At 53.2% G+C, this 20,785-nt stretch overlaps 1 protein-coding gene across 1 annotated transcript; it reads left to right on the top strand.

The window, feature by feature from the left end:
- Positions 1 to 7,219: 7,219 nt before the first annotated feature.
- LOC309603871 (olfactory receptor 14A16-like) lies at positions 7,220 to 8,155 on the top strand (the record flags this gene model as incomplete). Its single annotated transcript, XM_082338758.1, has 1 exon — positions 7,220 to 8,155. The coding sequence occupies one exon, from the start codon at positions 7,220 to 7,222 to the stop codon at positions 8,153 to 8,155; it is 936 nt and encodes a 311-aa protein (XP_082194884.1).
- Positions 8,156 to 20,785: the final 12,630 nt, after the last annotated feature.

Here is a 20,785-nt window from a genome sequence, read left to right as displayed (position 1 = left end):
TCCTGAGGTCCAGGCAAGTGTGGGGAGTGAAGGAGGGATGGAGAGCAAGGTGAGCTCATGGGACATCTCTCACAGGACATCTAAAGAAAAGGTACACTTCTCTGGACAAAATGCTGAGGTGTTCCCAGGAATCTCAGGAGGCATGGCACACCGATTCCTGGGTTCAGGGAGCTGGTCCAGTGCCTCATCTCCATTGCTGCAATGGTGACACTGATGCCTGGCTCATGTGCAGACTGCATACAGGGATGCTGACATTCACTGAGCAACCTGCTTGGACCTCAGAGCTGGCCCTGCTTGGAACCAAAGGCAGGACTAGAGACCTCCTGCATACAGAACAATTCCACCCTGAATTGTCCCAGGAGCCAGTGCTGGAGAGACCCTCACTTCCAGCTGAATCCTTTCTCCTTGGGCACACTGCAAGCCACAAGTGAGTGGAACAGATGGTGGGAAAAGGGACTACAGGGGTCTCCGGTCCAGGCTCCCACCACAGAGTGGGGAACCATGAAATGCAGGTCGGGTCGGCTGTGACTTTGTAGAGCTGAAAGCTGAAAACCTCCAAAGATGGAGATCACAGAGAGGCTCTGCGTGTCTTGCTGCAGTGCAGCATCACCCTCCTAGTCAGTTTTACCTGAGGTCCAGTCTGAAGCCCCCAGGAAGATGCTTCTTTGCTGATGGCTCCCGTTTTGCCTAATGAAATCCAAGGACCACCAGAGCCTTTCCCACAGAGCTGCTACCCAGCCACACAGCCGCCAGCCTCTGTCATTGCCCGGGATTAGTGCACCTCAAGGCAGGACTTCAAATTTGTCTTTATAGGAAATCACGATGTTACATTTTGCCCATCCCTCTGGCCTATCTTTGTCCTTTGCAGTGGCAGGTCTGCTCTCCTCAATATGATGTCTTCTACAAATGTTATGAAAATACACCCTCTCATCCCCTCCAGGTCATTAAACACACATTAAACAGGGCAGGTGGCAGGACAGACCCCTGCAGGACCCTACTAGCTAGGTGCCTCCAGGCAGAGCACCACACATAGACAAAGGCCTTCTGAGCCCAACAATCTGTCTGCTTCTTTACCCATCTCCACATCCACCCAGGCAGAGCAGAATATCCTAACTTGGGCACAAGAATATTGGAGGGGGGTGATGTTGAGAACTTCACTGACTTCCAGGTCAGAAGACAACCACTGCTCACCCTGGGTCCAGCAGTAATGTCCTTTCAGCACAGAAAGCAAAGGGGATGGCGAGAGGCAAACAGCCCTGGGTAAACCCAGTCCCTTCTCTTTCAGACACCCAGAAATGGGATCCAAGTGAACACAATCTGGGGCACAGCCTTCCACTCCTCTGTGCATCATTTGGGCTTTTTGGAAAGGTGCTTGCAATGATTGCATTTTCCCCATTGTCAGGGAGTTTGCACAGACTCCATGGACTTTGAAGATGCTGGAGAGTGGCCTGGCTGTGCCATTGGCCTGCTCACTCATCTCCCTGCGATGCTGCCCCTCCTGTCCCATACACTGGGAAGCATTTGCTCAAGTCATCCCTGACTTGATCCCCATCCACTGCTGGTTGATCTCCTCCAGAGTCCTGCCCTGAGTCACAGAGGCCTGGGAGACCTTGCTGGGGAAGACTGAGGCAAAGAGGACACACAGAATCTCACATCTATCTACACTTGCTCTTCCTAAATTCAGCAGTGGCCACAAAGGATCTTTGTTTTTCCTTTAACTGTTCCTGAAGCAGAAAACACTCCTTATGGTGCCCTTCAATTGCCTTTCAAGTTTAGACTGAGTTTCGATCTGGACCCTTGCTGTGCTTGGAGGATGCTGTCCTTGAAGAGCAGCTGTCCTGAGCTCTGCCACCATGTCACAGCTCTGTCTGCTCAGGAACAGCTCCAGCTCCTCCTGCCTGTGCCCCTGGCTGAGGGCACTGCTGCACATTTGGGCTGAAGCAACAGAGCTGTGGAACCAGACAAGCTCTGACTCGCCATAAGAAACCCTGGCACCAAATGTCCAAGACCCCATGGGTGCAAAGGCTTTTCTTCTGAGCAGAGAGAAGGCAAGAACAAAAGAGAGCTGCATGTCTTTCTAGCCCCAGCTCTAAAGACCCAGTATGAAATGCCTGTTTCATTAAACTGAGGATAAGTCCCCATCTTGAAGAAATAAGATCTTTCCTTGTCACCTCCCTGTCTGTCCTGCCTAATGATGGCACAAAAAAAGGGGATTTCATGCCAAGTCTTTTCCTGATAGGAGAAATGACGCTGCGGGAAGTAAGCGTCTCTTCTCAGCTGAGGGAGGGAACATCAGAGGTGACTTCAGCCTGTTTCCCAGCAGGTTCCCCTGGAGCCCCAGGGACACCTGGAGGGAGCCCAGAGGGGCAGAGAAAGTGGTGCCTTGGGCTGGGCCTCTGCTGCTGAGCTGGGCTGGGCTCCTGGGATGGAGGGAGCTGATGGTAAGAGGGCAGCACTGCAGAGAGACAGCTCTGCCCAGGAGCAGCTCCTCTGCAAAGGGCAGCAGGGCTGAGGGCACTGCCTGCAGGCACCGAGGGGAGAGGAGTGAGGAAGAGAGAGACGGCAATCTGGAGGGGAAGGAGAGCTCAGAGCTCACTACGGGAGAAATCTTCACAGCCCTGAATACAGTAAGTGTCTGGGTGTAAGGCAGCACAGCTGCGGTTCCTGGAAAGACCTCCTAGAGCTGGCACACGCCACAGCTTATGGAATGTGTCAGGAGGACCCTCAGAGTTTCGCTAGTGCAGAGGACAAGGACATGCTCCAGAGCAGGGATTCCCCACTGCACCCTCAGAGGACTGGCTGTGATGGCTGCCTTCTCCCAGGGATGGCTGCAGGGCTGTGAAGGTGGGTGTGCAGCCAGGGGTGCCCAGGGCTGTCCTTCCGAGCAGGGTCCCTGCACCCCAGGGGGCTGTGTGCTGGGGCAGGGACTCGGCCGCCTGCCAGGGTCAGCACTCAGCCTGCCCGGGGAGCTCCCCAGTGAGCTGCAGGGAGAAGCTGTGGGTGGAAAGAGTGACCCCCAGCAAGGCAGGGTCCTTCTGCTGTTAAGAGGGTGCTGTGTGGGCCAGGGCTGCTCAGAGCTTCAGCTCATTTCCAGAATATTTCCAAGAGGAGGTTTCAAGCAGAAGAGCAAGACAAGAATTACTCTAAAGATAAGGAACTTTCCTGAGTCTGCGTTTTAATTTCCTGCTCTTGGGGAATGGCAGGGGACAAATGATAAAGGAGATCTTAATTTTGACAAGTCACTGAGACTGCTGAACTGTAACTTTAAGTGACCAGTAGGTCTTCCAGGAGTCTCCTGGTGTGTTTTCAGTCACTCCTCTGCCTAAGGACAGAAGCAACATTACTTTTGCTGGACCCATTAGGATTGGGGACCTGTCCTTTTTTCCATGAGCAAACAGGAACGTGCACCCAGCCAGTGCCCTGCAAACAGGCAGGTTTCTGGAGGGCCAAGGTGAGTGCACAGAGGTTGGCATGGGGTCTGTGAGCACTGACAGGGAAAAGACATGGGACAGGGAAACACCTCCCAGCAGGAAAATCTCCAGGCAGCAGGGATAGGATCTGGGAATGAGAGGAAACTAAAACCAGAAGTGCTGTGGGAGGACAAACACAGAAACCTCCATATGATCCCCTCCAATGCAGACCCCTTCCTCTGAGCAAGCCCCCTTGCCTCCTCTCCCACCCACCAAAGCCTCTGCCCTCAGGGCTGGGGGCTCCAAGGTGTGAACCTCTTCCTCTGCAGCCAGAGCTCCAGCAGAGCCGTGGTGCAGCTCTGCAGCCACGGGCCCAGTTCCCTCTGCAGAGCACAGGGGCTGAGAGCAGCTGCCCGGCAATGGTGGTGTCTGGGAGGTGGCGTGCACAGCTGGGGAAGGGGAACGCTGTCTGAGTGCCCCAATGCCTCTGCCCTGGCCTCTCTCAGCCAAACCTCCCTGTGTTTTCCCTTGTCTCTCCACTGGTCAGTGTGATTGCTATTGTTATCTTGTTCTTGCTGCCAGGCTCTCTGGGGATGGGATTTTCAGCTGCAGAGTCACAGGCGTATCTTGTGGGTCCTTTCATGCAGGTGTGTCCATGGGAACACATGTCCCAGCTTTCATCCAACCTCTGGGGCTGTGGGCAATGCAGTCTGTGGGGCTGGGGAATGAGCTGAATCTCCCTCATGCAAATGCCATCATTAGGACACTTGGCCATCTCCTTGAGGATTCCTTCCAAGCTGTGAGCTTCCCTCCAGGATGCAAACCTGCCCTATAGAACCTTTGTGTTATCTGAAGGCTGCATGGAGAAGATCAGAGATGCTATGACAGAGAAGATGCTGTTGGGTTTGTGAAATGAGCCATGTGTGTCCTGGGCTAGAAGTGGGGTGCTGAGACCTTAGGAAAGGGTGCGACTTTTAGTGGTCTGAGGTAGATCCCTCTGCTCACAGCAGTGCTTGGTGGCTTTTCAGGGTAATATGGGAGTGTGCTCACCTTCCACCTCAGAAAGCTGCAAGCCCAGGGCAGCTGGGAGGAAGAGGGAGGGACAGACCAGCTCCCCTCACTCTGCACTAAGCCACAGGTGCTCCTCTTGCCTCGCAGGACTCCCTGAGTGCAGCACAAATGCTGAGGCTTTCTGACATCCAAGAACACTCCCCTGGGAGGCCTCTGCCCTGGCCTCTCTCAGCCACACCCTCACTGTCTTTTGCCTTGTTTCTCCACTGATCTCTGTTATTGCTACTGTTATCTTGTTCTTGCTGCCAGGCTCTCTGGGGAGGTGGAGTTTCAGCTGCAGAGTCACACACTGATTTTGTGGGTCCTTTCATGCACTTGTGTCCATGGGAACAAGTGTCCCAGCTTTCATCTCAACTGTGGGGCTGTGGGCAATGCAGTGTGTGGGGCTGGAGAATAAGCTGGTTTTCCCTTAATCAGGACAGACCAGCTCCCCTCCTTCTACACTAAGCCACAGGCAATCCTTTTGCTTCACAGGACTCCCTTTGTTCTCCCTGAGTGCAGCAGAAATGCTGAGGGTTTCTGACATCCAAGAAAACTCCACAGGTGAAATGGGGGGAGTATTAAAAAACCCAAACCTCTCAAGCTGCCTTCATCAATCCCTGTTTCTTAGCCCTGGGAGTGCAGGTGCTGGCAAGCCCTTCTAAGTTAGGAGCAGTTTCATCTGTCAAAGTCGAACAGCAGGACTGTCCCCTTCTCCCACCGTTCCCATGAACTCACTGCTGCAGAGCAGGGCTGACTCCTCAGCAGGCAGCGGGCAGAGGCCCTGCTCCTCACAGATTGTTCGGCCAGCACAAGCCAGAGTTGCAGCCACAGAGCTGAAGTAAGTTCTCCTGGAAAAAGAATTGGGTGGGTGGGGGATGAGGCAGACTGTATCAGAGTGAGAATTTAAAAGAAAGCTTTGATTTTTCTCAGCGAAGTTTCCCTTAACTCTTCATTGACTCTTCCTCTAAGAACAGGACCCCACGCCCAGAGCAAGCAACCATCCAACAGCAGCACCATCACCCGGTTCCTTCTCTGGTCATTCGCAGAAACACAGGACAGAAACACATGAAAGGGAATGAGTTTGTGCTTTGAGTTTTCTCCTCCTGTTTGGCTGGGTGGGCATGAGGAGATGGGAATTTTTTTCTCCACTCTGGAGAAGGCACTGAGACCCCAGTTCTCATTAGAACTTTTCTCAGCTGCTCCTTAGGTTCTGCACACACAGAGCTGTGTCTGGGGAGTGCCCCACTGCCAGGAGGTGCCTGCAGGGCAGGGCTGAGCATACAGTGGGTGGGATGGGTTCTGTGAGCACTGACAGGGAGGAGACATGGGGATGCAGAAACAGCTGCTGGCAGGGAGAGCTCCAGGCAGCAGAGGCATGGGCAGGGAGTGAGAGGGAGCTTCTACCAGAAATGCCATGGGAGGGGGGATTCAGCATCTCCCTGCCATTCCCTGCAGTGCTGACACCTTCCCCAGAGCAATGCCTGGTCTCCTCTCCCACCCAGCAGATACTCCCACCCTTAATGTCACAGGGACTTGATCATGAGCTTCCTTCCCAGTAGCCCAACCACAGAAGAGGAGAAACCCTGAAGTGTCTGACTGCATCTCCCTGTCCTGACTCCCTTGGCAGGAGTACTTTGGCATTTTCCCCTCTTGTCCCTGCTGCCCTTGTCCTTCCCCTTGCAATCACTGGTGTGGCAGGTGAGGATTAAGGTGCAGCTCAGACAGCAATGCTGCATGTTCTCTCGTGCAGATGGATCCATGGAGGAAGAGCTTCCACGTCTCCTCCTAGTATTGGGGCCCTGAGCAGTGCAGTGTATGGGGCTGGGAGGGAGCTTACCCTTCCTTCAGGACACCCCATCTTTATGACATTCAGCTGCTTCCCTGGGAGGGTGGGAGTGGGTCCTGCTCGGCTGCAGGCTGCCCTCCAGAAGGGCACATCTCTCTGATGGCCTCTCTGTGTTATCTAGCAGCCCTGTGCAGAAGACACCTCGATGCTAAGGGTATGGAAATGCTGCTGAACCGTGTATGCAGGCAGCTGTAACGAGCCCTGCGTGTCCCTGGCTGGGAGGGGAGCGCTGAGATCCTCCTCACGTGCAATGAGACAGGATGAAGGGTTTGGAGATCTGCACTTGGAAAGGAGATTTCTCTGCTCTCTGCAGTGTCTCGTTTCTTCTCAGGGAATATGTGAGTTTGATTGTCCTCCAGTTGAAAGAGGTGCCAGCACAGAGCAGCTGAGACCAGGGCTGATGGACAGACTGGTTCTCCTTACCTTGCATTAAGGGACAGTCCCTTTTGCCACTGTGGACCCACAAGGTTTCGCTTGGAGTGCTGCAGAAACTCCAAGGATTTCTGCCTTGAAAAGACTCCTCGGGTGCGGTGAGGAAACGATAACAAAATGAACAAAACAAAATCCCCACAGTGGTGCTCTGCAGTTGGGAAAATTGGACGGGACAATGCTGGAAAGCTTTCCCATATCACAAGTGGCTTCAATCTGAGATCACCCTGTGTTCCTGTTTACCTCTGTCTATAGGGCAGGACTGACTCCTGCAGAGCCCCCTGCTCCCAGTGGAACCCTGAGCCAGCACCAGGCCAAGCTCTTGAAAGGGACCTGCTGAAGGTCTTTCTGAAATGGGAGAGGCAGGTGGGGACAGGGCAGAAGTGTTTCTATGGAAGTGAATTGTTGTTCTCAGAAAAGTCTACTGTAACTTGTCACTGTCTTTTCTTCCTGTGACAGTGCCCATGCCCAGAAGAAGGAAATGTCCAACGGCAGCTCCATCACCCAGTTCCTCCTCCTGGCATTCACAGACAGGCGGGAGCTGCAGCTCTTGCACTTCTGGCTCTTCCTGGCCATCTACCTGGCTGCCCTCCTGGGCAACGGCCTCATCATCACTGCTGTAACCTGTGACCACCACCTCCACACCCCCATGTACTTCTTCCTCCTCAACCTCTCCCTCCTTGACCTGGGATCCATCTCCACCACTGTCCCCAAAGCCATGGCCAATTCCCTTTGGAACAGCAGGGACATCTCGTACTTGGGATGTGCTGCTCAAGTCTTTCTGTTTGTCTTTTTGATGTCAGCAGAGTTTTATCTCCTCACCATCATGGCCTATGACCGCTATGTTGCCATCTGCAAACCCCTGCACTATGGGACCCTCCTGGGCAGCAGAGCTTGTGTCCACATGGCAGCAGCTGCCTGGGGCAGTGGGTTTCTCTATGCTGTGCTGCACATGGCAAATACATTTTCACTCCCACTCTGCCAAGGCAATGCTGTGGACCAGTTCTTCTGTGAAATCCCCCAGATCCTCAAGCTCTCCTGCTCAGATGCCTACCTCAGGGAAGTTTGGGTTATCATGGTTAGCACCTTTGTGGAATTTGGGTGTTTTGTTTTCATAGTGGTGTCCTATGTGCAGATCTTCAGGGCCGTGCTGAGGATCCCCTCTGAGCAGGGACGCCACAAAGCCTTTTCCACGTGCCTCCCTCACCTGGCCGTGGTCTCCCTGTTTATCAGCACTGGCATGTTTGCCTACCTGAAGCCCCCCTCCATTTCCTCCCCATCCCTGGACCTGGTGATGGCAGTTCTGTACTTGGTGGTGCCTCCAGCAGTGAACCCCCTCATCTACAGCATGAGGAACCAGGAGCTCAAAGATGCACTGAAGAAGCTCATTCAATCTGTAGTCTTTCAGCAGCAATAAGCTGCCCGTGTCTCTTCACAAGTTATTTTCAATGTATCTGGGGAACCTCCTGTGCTTTGGGCGTTTTATCTGTGATAACTGTGTTTCTCCAGGAATGTCTGCATGCAGTGTGCTTCTCCAGAGGCATGAACCCAGTCTGTCTGACACAAAGGTCTTTGCGCATTTGTCTGGCCCGATGGTACAGCTGGCCTCCCATCTCACATCTCTGTAATAAAAGGGGATTTCCTCAGTGCCGGTGTCTGGAGGTTGGGCTCTTTTTCAAAGCTGAGGTCAGGAGCAGCCTGAAGATGTTGCCCCCCACAAGGCCGTGCTGCTGTGCTGGTGTTCTCCATGGGCTGAGGGGAGGAGGGCATGGGGCAATGTGTTAGGGAATGGGACTGGTCTTGGTGGTCAGCGAGCTGGACAGGAGGCAGCCGTGTGCCCTGGCAGCAAGGGAGGCCACCAGCATCCTGGGCTGTGTGATCAGGAGCATGGCCAGCAGATGGAGGGAAGGGATTCTCTGGAATATTCCATCCAGATTTCAGATCCTTAATTCCAGAAAGATATTGGCAAGCTGAATTGGGTTTAGCAAAGACCCCTCAGGATAGTCAGAGACTGGAGCACTTTGCTGGTGAGGAGAAGCTGAGGGAGCTGGGCTTGTCCAGCCTTGAGAAGGGAAGGCTGAGGGGGAACCTCATCCCAGCCTGCCAGTCCCTACGAGGAGGTCATGGGGAATACAGAGCCAGGCTCTTAATGATTGTGCTCTTAGTGATGGTTGGGAGGAAAAAACAATGAGCATTCAGCCTGGAGATAAGAAAAGTTTTTCAGTGTGAGGCTGAGCTCCTCACTCCTGGGCTCTTCTTCCCAAGATGAAGTCCCAAGTGTGGATCTGAGGCTAATTTGGCCCGAGATACCCTCCTGACAGTGAGGGACAGATTAATCCCAGCAAGATTCAATTACTTGGACCACCAGTACTGTCCAAAAAGGCCTTGCACAGGCATGGAAGAGGCTGAGGATCTCATTGCCTCACTTCCCCACCCCTTGCCTGGTAAGGTCTGCCCCCAAGTCTCCCTGGTCTTTGAGGCCCCCAGCAGCCTCTGGGGTAGCAAAGCTTCAGCCATGTGAGAGCAGGCTGCAGCTGGGGAGCACTAGTGGCAGCTGGACACAGGCAAGTGCCTGGGAGCAGAGGGGATGCACCCAAGGGGGCTGGGGGAAATGGCTGCTGCCATTGCAAGGCTGCTGCCCTTTGGCTTTGAAATGTCATGGCAGCTGGGGGGAACATAAGGATCCTTGTTAGAAAGTCCAACCGATGGCCAGTTTCTGAGGCGTCCCTCCTGGAGAAGTGCTGGGGCCAATGCTGTCTGACATCTTTAGTGGTGGCCTGGACAATGGGACAGAGTTCACCCTCGACGTGTTTGTGGACGGCACATAACTGGGGGGAGCCCTCCATTGAGTAGGGGGCAGGGAGGGGAACTGGATGGTGCCCAGAAATATCTCCCACATTGAATTACTCAATCAATGTTTACCTGGAGTTCTCTGTAAAGACAAACGAGGTACAGGAAGGAGAAAGGGCAGAGAGGCTGAAGAAGAGATGGGAAATAGGTCACTAGAGATAGAGTAGTTTTTCAAAAGAAAATTTCTCCACTGAGAGCACTGGTAGGAAATGTATTTTGATGAACAGCTGCATATAAATATGTTGGCAGAGGGGAAGTAAGGTACTGTGCTCACGTGGTCCTCCCAAATACAAAAATAAAAAGAGGAAAACAGTATTAGCACTCAGCCAAAATACCTGACATTCTGCAAATGAAGATTGTTTTGAGCTGTTGCCTAGAATAAGTTTTAAGTAGGTTTCAACTCAAGACTAAGACCTACGTTCAGGTCTGGATTTATTTGCCCACATGCAGAGGCTGTTGCTGTCTGAGCTGCCCCGGGGTTACAGATGTACCCATAAGGTGCTTGGAAATGTGACCCAGGGCTCCCTTCTGGAGCATTAGTTGGTCACCAGGAAACCTCCAGGCATCTCGGTTGAGACATCTTCTGTCTCTCCATTTACTGCCAAGGGAAGCCTAGGCAACTCGATTAGAGGTAGACATCTGCGTTGAGGTGTTTGGTGCTGGGTAAGGACAATCTTGTCCCTTTCTGCACCTAAAATAGAGCGACAATTCACGCACCGCGGAGGGAATGTGAAGGGAGTATGTCTTGCTGATTTAGGGACTCCTTCCAGAAGTGCTGGTAACACAAATATGTTGGCCATGCAGAAAGAGAGCGTTTCTCTGAAGACGGTCACCCTTCTTCTCTGGAACGGTTGAGAGAGCTCAGCCCCTCAGAGTGTGACCGGCTGCGTGAAAGGGCGAGCAGTGGCAAGGCCAGTCCTGGGCAGGGAGTGTTTTAGGGCACTGAACTCCATGTGAGACACAAACATACTCTTTTTAATGTTATAGGCCTGATTACGACGGAACAATTCAGAAAATGTCAAAAAAATAAAAAGAAGCAACGAAGAAATTAAGGAAACAATTTAAAGGGAAGGCAATGTTCTACTTCTGTGGTGGGTTGATGCTGGTTGGATGCCAGGTGCCCACCAAGCCACTCTATCACTCCCCCTCCTCAGCTGGACAGGGGGGGAAACATATGAGAAAAGGCTCGTGGGTCGAGCTAAGGACAGGGAGATCACCATCAATTCCTGTCATGGGCAAAGCAGACTCAACTCGAGGAAATTAATTTCATTTATTGCCAATCAAAAGTCAGAGTAAGATAATGAGACATAAGAAGAATCTTAAAAGGCTTTCCCTCCCCACCCCTTCCTTCTTCCCAGGCTCAGCTTCCCTCCCGATTTTCTCCTCCCCTGCGAGCAGTGCAGGGGGACAGGGAATGGGGGTTGTGATCAGTTCATCACACGTTGTCCCTGCTGCTCCTTCATCCTCGGAGGGGGGCACTCCTCACACGCTTCCCCTGCTTCAGCGTGGGGTCCCTCCCATGGGAGACAGTTCTCCACGAACTGGTCGCACAGCTCAGCTAACATGGGTGGTGTCCTCTCCTGGGCACTTTCCAGACCAGCCCAGACCTTTCCTGGCTCTTCCCATCTCCCCTGCCCTCTCCCCAGCCCAGCCCCGCAGAGCAGCCCAGCCTGGGCTGGCCCCACGGCAGTGCCCACCGCAGCCCACAGCCCCAGCCCCTCTGAAGGGAGCAGAGAAGGGTCAGCCTCCCCATCAGCCCCAGGGCTGGAGGCTCACCATGGCATGAGGAAATGGAGGTTAGGGAAACTGCAGGAAGCATGGTCTCTGGTCCAGGAGATGCCACAGACTGACCATGCCCCATCATTGCCAGTCCCCCTCCCCAGGCCAGCACAAGAGTCCTGGTCATGGCAGAGAGCAGTGTGCCCCAAGTCGAGGCCTGGCTCCAGGGAAGCAGCAGCCCCAACGTGAAGGTGGCATAAAGGATCTGCCCACTGAAGCAGCGAGGGGCATCCCTGAGGTCCACGAGTGCCGAGTGCCTGCTCCTCCATGTGGCAGCTGGGCTCGTGGCTCCTTGACCCCTCCTGTATGCTGGGGCTGCACCCCCAGCTCCAGAGGAGTTGTACGGGATGGAAGCAGAGTCAAAGAATTTTCTGCTGGATTCTTTATTGTGTTTCCCTAGACAGGGAGCCTGGCTCCATATCTATGTGGGGTCTTTTGCGTCAGAAAACACTGGCAGGGGGGTAAGAATAATATTATTTAAGTGGAAGTAATATATGACGCAAAATAAACAAAACCAAGAAATATATGATCCAAAGAGCATGCGAGCTTTTCCTGAGGGTGATGGCCACCTTACTGATGCTGCAGTAGTCCGTGTTCAAACAGTTTCCTCAGGGCCTCTTTGATGTCTGTGTTCCTCACGCTGTAGATGAGGGGGTTCACTGCTGGAGGCACCACTGAGTACAGCACTGCCACCACCACATCCAGGGATGGGAAAGAGATGGAAGGAGGTTCAGGTAGGCAAATGTGCCAGTGCTGACAAACAGGGAGACCATGTCCAGGTGAGGGAGGCACGTGGAAAAGGCTTTGTGGTGTCCCTGCTCAGAGGGGATCCTCAGCATGGCCCTGAAGATCTGCACATAGGACAGCACAATGAAAACAAAACAAGCGAAAAGGAAGGTGGTGCTAAACATGACAAGCCCAACTTCCCTGAGATAGGCATCGGAGCAAGAAAGCTTGAGGATGTGGGGGATTTCACAGAACTGGTCCACAGCATTGCCTTGGCAGAGGGTTAGTGAAAATGTATTGGCAGTGTGCAGCACAGCATGGAGAAACCCAGTGCCCCAGGCAGCTGCTGCCATGTGGACACAAGCTCTGCTGCCCAGGAGGGTCCCATAGTGCAGGGGTTTGCAGATGGCAATGTAGTGGTCATAGGCCATGATGGTGAGAAGAGAATACTCTGCACCAAACAGGAAGAATACAAAGAAGACCCGGGAAGCACATCCTGCATAGGAGATGGCCCTGGTGTCCGACAGGGAATTGGCCATGGCTTTGGGAAGAGTGGTGGAGATGCAGCCCAGGTCGAGGAGGGAGAGGTTGAGGAGGAAGAAGTACATGGGGGTGTGGATGTGGTGGCTGCAGGCTATGGTGGTGATGATGATGCCATTGCCCAGGAGGGCAGCCAGGTAGATGGCCAGGAAGAGCCAGAAGTGCAAGAGCTGCAGCTCCCGCCTGTCTGAGAATGCCAGGAGGAGGAACTCGTTCATGGAGCTGCCATTGGACATCTGCTGCTTCTGGGCATGGAAACTGCCAAAGGAGACAAAACAGAAAAATTCAGAGAAGCTTCTCTCAGCAAAATTTGATTCCTTCATTGTGAAATACCTAAGGGAGCTTTTCTTTCCTGAGGGACTGTTATGCAGCTCCGAGGCTTCAGCTCTGGTTTGTGCTGGCTGAGTGTGCTGTGCAGAGCCGTGCCCTCTCCCCAGGGGCTCCTGAAGGGTCAGCCCTGCTTTCCAGCAATGACCCATGCAGGCAGCAACAGCGCAGTGTGTTTGGAGGGAGGGTTCCTGGGGAGGAGTTCCCTGTGCTGCACTACAGCGGAGGGTGAAAGCTCCGAAGGACGCTTTCTTCCCCAGAGGAAGGTGGGAGCTGAGGTGCAGCGAATGTGTCTCGTTACGCTGTGGTTTAGTATTCAGACACCCCCATCCCACTTGGGAGATGTTCTTGGAAAGGGTGAAATTGCCCCATTGCCCCACTGCTCTCAGTGTAATCCTGCGTCAGTGCTCCCATCCAGGAGGGCTGCTCTGTCCATCAGCCTGGTGCCCAGCTGCTCTGTGCTTGCACCGCTCCCAGCTAAAGGAGGACTGCATACAGAGGTCATTCAAAAAAAACCTGGACTGTCCTGGGAGCAGAGGGGTCCTGTTCCAGGTGCAGAGTTCAAAACACCTCTCCTTTCCAGCACAGCTCTGCAGAGTAGGATGGAGAGCACAGGACAAGGATGCTGACTGGCATGGGCAGATCGAGTGCTCTCAGATTATCACCAAGGTTCTACAGGAGAGCTGTGCCCTTCTGGAGGGATGCTCACAGCCCCGCAGGACTCCCTGTCCAGCATGATCAGGTGTCTGAAGGTGATGTCTGCGAAGGGAAGCAGTGTCTCATTGACCAACCACTCACTGCAGTGTCTCGAGGCTGGAAAATGAAAAGAGAGCTTGGGCACCTTGGTCCCATGGAAACACCTCCAGGGCAGCGCCCTCCAGGTCAGTGCCAGAGCAGGCACTCAGCACCCCCACCCCTTGCCCCACACCAACACTGTTACTGCCAGGGAGCCCATGAGCAGGAAGAAGAGCAGCACAAGCAGGTGGAGAAACAAAGAAAAGCTCTGTCACTCTCCTCCTAAGGGAAGCAAGGAGAGGAGAGGCAGCCGGGCACTCAGGAAAGCCTTCTCCTCACCCAGCAGAGCACAGCACCTCCCAGTTAGCAAAAGCCCAGGGCAGTCGCTCTCAGCCCCTTTGCCCTGCAGAGGGAAGCGGCCCCGTGTCAGGGGAGATGCCCCTCTGCTGTGCCAAAGCTCTGGCTGCACAGGAGGCACCTCCTGCCCTGGACCACACAGCCTTGAGGGCAGAGGCTGTGCTGGGTGGGAGACGAGAGCAGGGGTCTTGCTCAGAGGAAGGTGTCTGCATTGGAGCGGATGACAGGGAGCTTTCCAAAGTCTCCCTCCCATGACATTGCGGGTTGGAGTTTCCTACAACACTCTGCCCATGTGTTTGCAGCCTGGAGCTATCCCTGCTGGGAACTGTTTTCTCCCTCCAAGTTTTCCCTGTCAGGGATCACAGACCCCATCACCAACTCCTGTCTGCTCAGCTCTCACCTGAAGAAACCTCCCCGTTCCAGGCACTCTCTAGAGGTACTCCCCGCTTGCAGGCAGTGAGGAGCAGGTCAGACAAACCCTGATGAGGACAGCAAAGGAGATGCTGGTGCTCTCTGGAGGTAGAGGAGGGGATGGAAGCAGTTGACTTGGCTCCCACCAGACCTGCTGATCTCTCAGTGTAGCAGCTTAGGACTCTCAGTCTGCCTCTCCAAAGGTAGCAGCACCTTTCCACTTTTCCCTGAAACAGCAGGAAACTGAAAGCACACCCTCAGGAAAGCTCTTTACCTTTAAGGGATCCCCTGCCTTGCTCTTCCTCTGCAAAAGTCCCCTCTGAAATGCCCTGGGCAGCTCTGGATGCACACCTTTTCTTCACCCCTTCACCCTTGTCTACCATGAGCCGCTGGGCTGGGAGGTCTCCTGACAGATCCCGTAGGCTGTAGGCTGTGATAGCTTTAGGAGACCCTTCCAGGAACGGCAGCTGCATTGCCCTGCACCAAGAGACTCACCGTGACAAGGGCTGGAAAGATTTCTTCCCTTGCAGCTGTCCTCTCTCCTCCCACTCCAGGCTGCCTTTAATCTCTCTCTGCCCTACTCCTTTTCCCAGAGCCCTGCTGCGCTTGGCAGAGGAGTTGCTCCTTGGCAGAGCTGTCTCTCTGCACTGCTGCCTGCTACCCATGAGCTCCCTCCATCCCAGGAGCCTGTCTCAGCCCCGGAGGAGGGGACCTGCCCAAGACGTCACTTGCTCTGCCCCCCACCCCACTCGGCGCTCCCTCCAGGTGTCCCTGGGGGTCTCCAGGAACCTCCTTGGGAAGAGACTGAAGGAATCACCGATGCTGCCTGTCTCACCTCCGCAGAGATGTTTCTTTGCAGCAGTGGCCATTCTCCTCTCAGAGACACAGTTAGGTCTGAGAATCCCCCTTCCTTGGCCCATCATGAGACAGGACACCTGGGCACTGGCAGGGAGGCATCTCCTTTACCCATGCTGAGAGAAGGCAATCAGCTGAGTCAATGGAGGCATCTCCTCCTGGATTTGTAGTGCTGGGGCTGGAAGGGACCTCAGCTCCCTCCCATGCCTGCCACAAACCCACAGGAGGTGAGATTCCTCTTGCTTCAGTCATGGTGTCTGCTAAAAATCGGCACCTGCACTCCTTTTCTGTGGTCCCATGGTCACTGATGGAGATGGAGACCAGGAGTTCACACACAAACACCTGGTGACATCTGAGGTGCCAGACGTTGTCCACGATAATGGAGCAGTACTGAAAGACTGGGAAACATCTGGGGGCACCACCCAGCAGCCTGGTGAGGATGCCAGCTGAAATGACGGCAGATGCCTACATTTAGGACATCACCCCCTGTCCCTACTCACGCTGTTCAGGGCCGCCTAGAGAGGTGTCCAGCTGACCAAATGGAGTTCTGTGCCAGAGGGAGAGGGAAGTCTTTCTCTTTCTCCCCTCCTTTACCTGTATTGACTAGCTGTCCGTTGCCTGTAACAAGAGTTGTCTCACACAGCCCCACGGAGCCTAACCTAATTCAGGGCAGCTGCTCATTGAATGGCCAAACACAGGCCTGTAGGGCTCTGTGAGACGCCAAGGCTCTCCACCAAAACTGCCTGTGGCTGGCAGGGACAGCACAGGACCTGCAGGAAAGCCATGGCCTCTCCGAGCGGGTGCGTGACAGACACCCCAGGCGGCATCTCAGATTCCTTTGGTGCTTGTGTGCAAGTGACTGATTGCCACCCCTGCAGCGAGGCCAGTGCTGTTCCATCTCTATCCAGCAGATGCAAGGCACCGCATGAATAAGAAGCACATTGCACTGGGCTCTCCACTTGTGGGCCTATGTTCTCAGCTTCTTCTAGTTCTCCTCTGCCCCATTCTTTACTCACCCTCTGGACGATAAAGTCTTCAAAGAGCCCAGTGAATTTTGAGTGTGCCTAGATCACAGGATGTCCACACCCAAGGACGCTTTCAGCAGCACCTTGTCCTTCCAGGAGATCAGTGCCTCTCTCCACCAAAGGCCCTCCAGGGCTGCAGAGACACCGCAGGCAGCAATGGCCTCTCCTGCCAGGGCTGCCCAGCCCAGCCCTGTTTCTCTCCGACCCTGGGGACAGCAGGCATTGCTCTCTTTTGGGGCACCTCATGTCTCTTACAATGCCGTCTGCCATCCGCTCCAGCATGTCTCTGTCATGCAGCAAAGCTTTTCGTACGTGGGCTGTTGGGTGCTTGGTGTCCCTGTTCGCCATGACAAGGCTGAGCTTGGCCTGGAGTCACAACTCGGGGGCTGCAGCCCAGATGTGCAACACTCTCTGGGAACAGCCAGGAGGAGCTGGAGCCCCGCGGTCTGTCACAAGCTGTGACTTCTGAGGCACAGTGGGACACCTCCCACAGCTGGCGTGCTGCAATGGATGGATAAAGGTTCTTCATGAGACACAGGCTGGGAGCATCAGAAGAGGAATACTTTCTGTGTGAAGGAGTTGCTTGGATGTATGGAGCTCCTTGCTGGGAAAGTCAACAGGTTGGGTGAGCCCTTGTGGGTGAGGATCGGAGGAGAGGCCAGTTAGGGCGACATCGTGATGGGAGATAAAGAACTGGTGATCAAGGGGAGGAGGTGGACAAGCTCTTACTTAAGCAACTCAAGGAGGTCTCCAGGTCAGTGACATGGGGCTCTTTATGGGGACTTCAATGACCCTGACATTCATTGGAGGGGGAACACAGCACTGTGAAAACAGACCAATAGGTTTCTGGAGGGTGTTGGAGCAATTTCTTTGCAAAGCCCCCAGCTGGACCAACAGAGATGATGCTCACCTGGATCAGGTCCTTGCAAACCATGAAGAGTGGTCAGGGATGTGAAAACCAGGGTCATCCTTGACTGTAGTGGCCATGAAATAGGGGGGTGCAGCTCTTGAGCAGCCTGAGGAGGGAGAGGAGCAGAGTGCAGGTGTCAAACCTCAGAGGGGAAGACTTTGGCCTGTTCAGGGGGCTTTTAGTGGGGATCCCATGGGCAGCAGTGAAGGGCAGCACAACTCAGTACAGCTGGTCTTTAACGAGAGAATCACCCACAAAGAGCAGCAGTGAGTACATAGCTGACAAGACCAGCTTGGGTGAAGAGGGAACTTCTTGGATGAGGAAGCTCCATAGGTAATGGAAGCAGAGAGGAGGAGGGTGCAGAGACTCACTTCAGTTTGAGGAATTTAGAAATAGGAGAGCCTTTTTTTTTAAAAAAGAACAATTTTGGAAACCAGGGTTTAGTAACAGGAGCAGAGATGCCTGGTGTCACCCTCCATCTGCAGTTTCCATTGGAGGGTCCAGGTCTCCCACGGCCCCTTCTGGTCACTCCCAGTCCCAGGTGAGTGTATCAGGCACACCAGGACCTCCTGAAGTGGCACTGGAGGCTTCTGGTCAGGAACTGAGATCGGCCTGCAAAGATGAGAACATTTTGTCAACAATTATGTAGTACAGGAACATTTTCATCAGCTGAAATGTTTGAATACTTTTCAGAGAGAGAGAATGTTTTCCTGTGCTGCCATCATGAAACTCTCCAGGATGTGTACTGCTCTTGGGAGAAGAAACCTTGATCTTCCCGGCACTTGCTTGACCACTGCTCTGTCCAGTATGGAGTGTACAGAATCTCACTAATCTTCTAGGTATTCCCATGTGTCCTGATTCAACTGACCATTTCTCAAGTCATCTTCTCCAGCAGACTGTCTGCACAGATGCCTTTTTGAGTGTCCCTCTGGTTTTCCTCCTCCCATTACTCTCCATTCCCTCAGACCCCTCCCAAGTACCCAGGTGCTGCTTGGAGCTTCAGGCAGTTGAAAGCTTGCTGCTCCTGTCTCCTGACTGTCTCTGTCGCCAACTCCTTCATTGCCTTTCTCTCTGCCCTTTCCTACTAATCTCACTGCAGATTTTCCCCTCAAAAGTACAAGTGGGATTTAGTGGAGGCAACCTGGACTTCATGGACACCAGAGGAATGTTTTTTCTTCTTCATTGAACCGCTCTTCCTTTTTTGTTTTTGTTCTTGTTAACTAAGAGAAATGCTGTGTCTCTGTGCAGCCACTTCTCCAAGGAAAGCAGAAGGAAATGGAGGCTGAGACATTCAGCTCCAGCCTGAGTGGGAAAAGCTTCGATTTTAACGTGAGTGATGTGAGTTTCAGGTGACCGGTGAGAGAAATGGCAGGTTGGAGAGGGGTGGGTGGGATGAAGAGTGTCTCTAGAGTGTCTGACAGAAAGGGTCTTGCTTTTCCCGCATGTTCATACTTCATCATGAGACCCTCGGGATCAATATGACTTGGAGATTGTCTATATTGTTTATTCTGTAAGCAGAAAAATAATGAAAATTCATAAATCTTTTCAAAATGTTATTTCTTTTTGACATCTTCTCATTTAGACTATACTCCTGAACTCTCCCTAATGAACCACACAAGAAGCGAGGCATTAAAGAAAACTGCAGAGCGCCATGGCATGTTAGGGTATCTGCATTTCCGTGAGCCCTCTGCTGCCAAGTTCCTGAACTGCAGCTACCGAAAGGAGATTGAACAAGCCCCTGAAGAAGCCTTTAAAATGTGATTCAAATCTCCAGGACTCTGAGGGTGTCAGTGGGCGCCCTGAGGGCCATCACAGATGAAGCCATGAAGGGAAGCAGGGGTGGAGGTACCCCTCCCTGGGGGCTGCCTTAAACTGGCAAGAGGTCAGCAGCGGTTCCAGGTGACAAAGGCAACGTGCAGGTGGCTCTGCTGCCACGTCAGCCCTTGATGGGTTTCATCAAGAAGGATGGGCAAGCTCTGATCCCTGGCACCTCGGAAGGGTGATCCTTTTCCTCCTGTGTTGCTCAGGGCTCTTGATGGAGCAGTGTGATGTGGAGGTGTGCGATGACGAGTGCAGGACAACCCTAGGACTGCCTGGACTCTGTGGGGGGATGAGGAGGCACCAAGGCCATGGGGCTGTAAGGAAATGGTGTCCCCTCGTGGCTCTTGGTGGCAGTGACAATATTGATAGCTGAGAGGAGAGAGACCTTTGTTGTGCTGGGCAAGTCCCAGCCCCACCAAGGCCCTCAGTCATCCCCACCACCAGGGGCTCTCCCATGCTGTCCCATGCCTGCAGCAGTTTTCCTGCAGACTTTGGCCACCCCCCAGACTCCCCACCTCACTGTGTACCTAGGCTTTACAAATGTCTTTTTGTGCTCCCTGCCTTTTGCTTCTAACACAAAGCTGTGGTTTTGTGGGGATTTGCCAAAGCTGTGAATCCCCAAGCAAAACATCCAGCTGCTTTCAAAGCTAATGCTTCTCAGTCACCTAAGATATCCCAGCACCGTACTTACCTATCATAGAATCACAGAAAGAATCATGGAATCACAGAATGGTTTGGGTTGGAAGGGATCGTTAAAGGTCATCTAGTCCAACCCCCCCTGCAGTGAGCAGGGCCATCTTCAATTAGATCAGGTTGCTCAGAGCCCCGTCCAACCTGACCTTGAATGGTTCCAGGGATGGGGCATCTACCACCTCTCTGGGCAACCCGTTCCAGTGTTTCACCACCCTCATCATAAAAAAGTTCTTCCTTATATCTAGTCTCAATCTCCCCTCCTTTAGTTTGAAACCATTGCCCCTTGTCCTATCACTACAGGCCCTACTAAAAAGTCTGTCCCCATCTTGCTTCTAAGCCCCCTTTAATTACCGAAAGGCAGCAATAAGGCCTTCCCAGAGCCTTTGCTTCTCCAGGCTGAACAACCCCAACTCTCTCAGCCTTTCCTCACAGCAGAGGTGTTCCATCCCTCTGATCATTTTTGTGGCCCTCCCTAGACCAGCTCCAACAGGTCCATGTCTATCCTGTATGGAGCGCTCTGGAGAAAAATTAGAAAAAGTATGGTTTTTTCACTAATTTTCCAGGAGAAAACATTGCTTGGGGGATATTACGAATGTGCATAAATACCTGAAGGGAAGGAATGAAGACAAGGGAGCCAAACTCTTCTCAGTAGTTCCCACTGACGAGACAAGAGGTGGTGGACACAGATAAAAACACATGACATTCCATCTGAATCCAAGAAAACACTGTTTCACGGTGAGGGTGGTCAAACACTGGAACAGGTTGCCCAGAGGCTGCAGAGCCTCCATCCATGGAGATATTCCAGACCCTCCTAGACAAGGTCCTCAGCAACCTGCTCTAGCTGACTGTGTCTCAGCTGGGGAGTTGCACTTGATGAACTCCAGAGGTCCCTTCCAATCTCAACATCTCTGTCATTCTGTGAGTGTGCAAGAGAAAAGTAAGATGGAAAGAAATGAACAACACATAGGCTTGACGGCAAACACAGTGGGATCCTGTGGAGAGGACCCACACAGGGGCA

The sequence above is a fragment of the Platalea leucorodia genome (genome assembly GCF_965183815.1).
Source record: "Platalea leucorodia genome assembly, contig: HAP1_HAP1_SCAFFOLD_225, whole genome shotgun sequence".
In the NCBI taxonomy this organism is placed as follows: domain Eukaryota; kingdom Metazoa; phylum Chordata; class Aves; order Pelecaniformes; family Threskiornithidae; genus Platalea; species Platalea leucorodia.
Note: the sequence above shows the minus strand (reverse complement) of the source record. Positions and strands in the feature narration are given on the sequence as shown.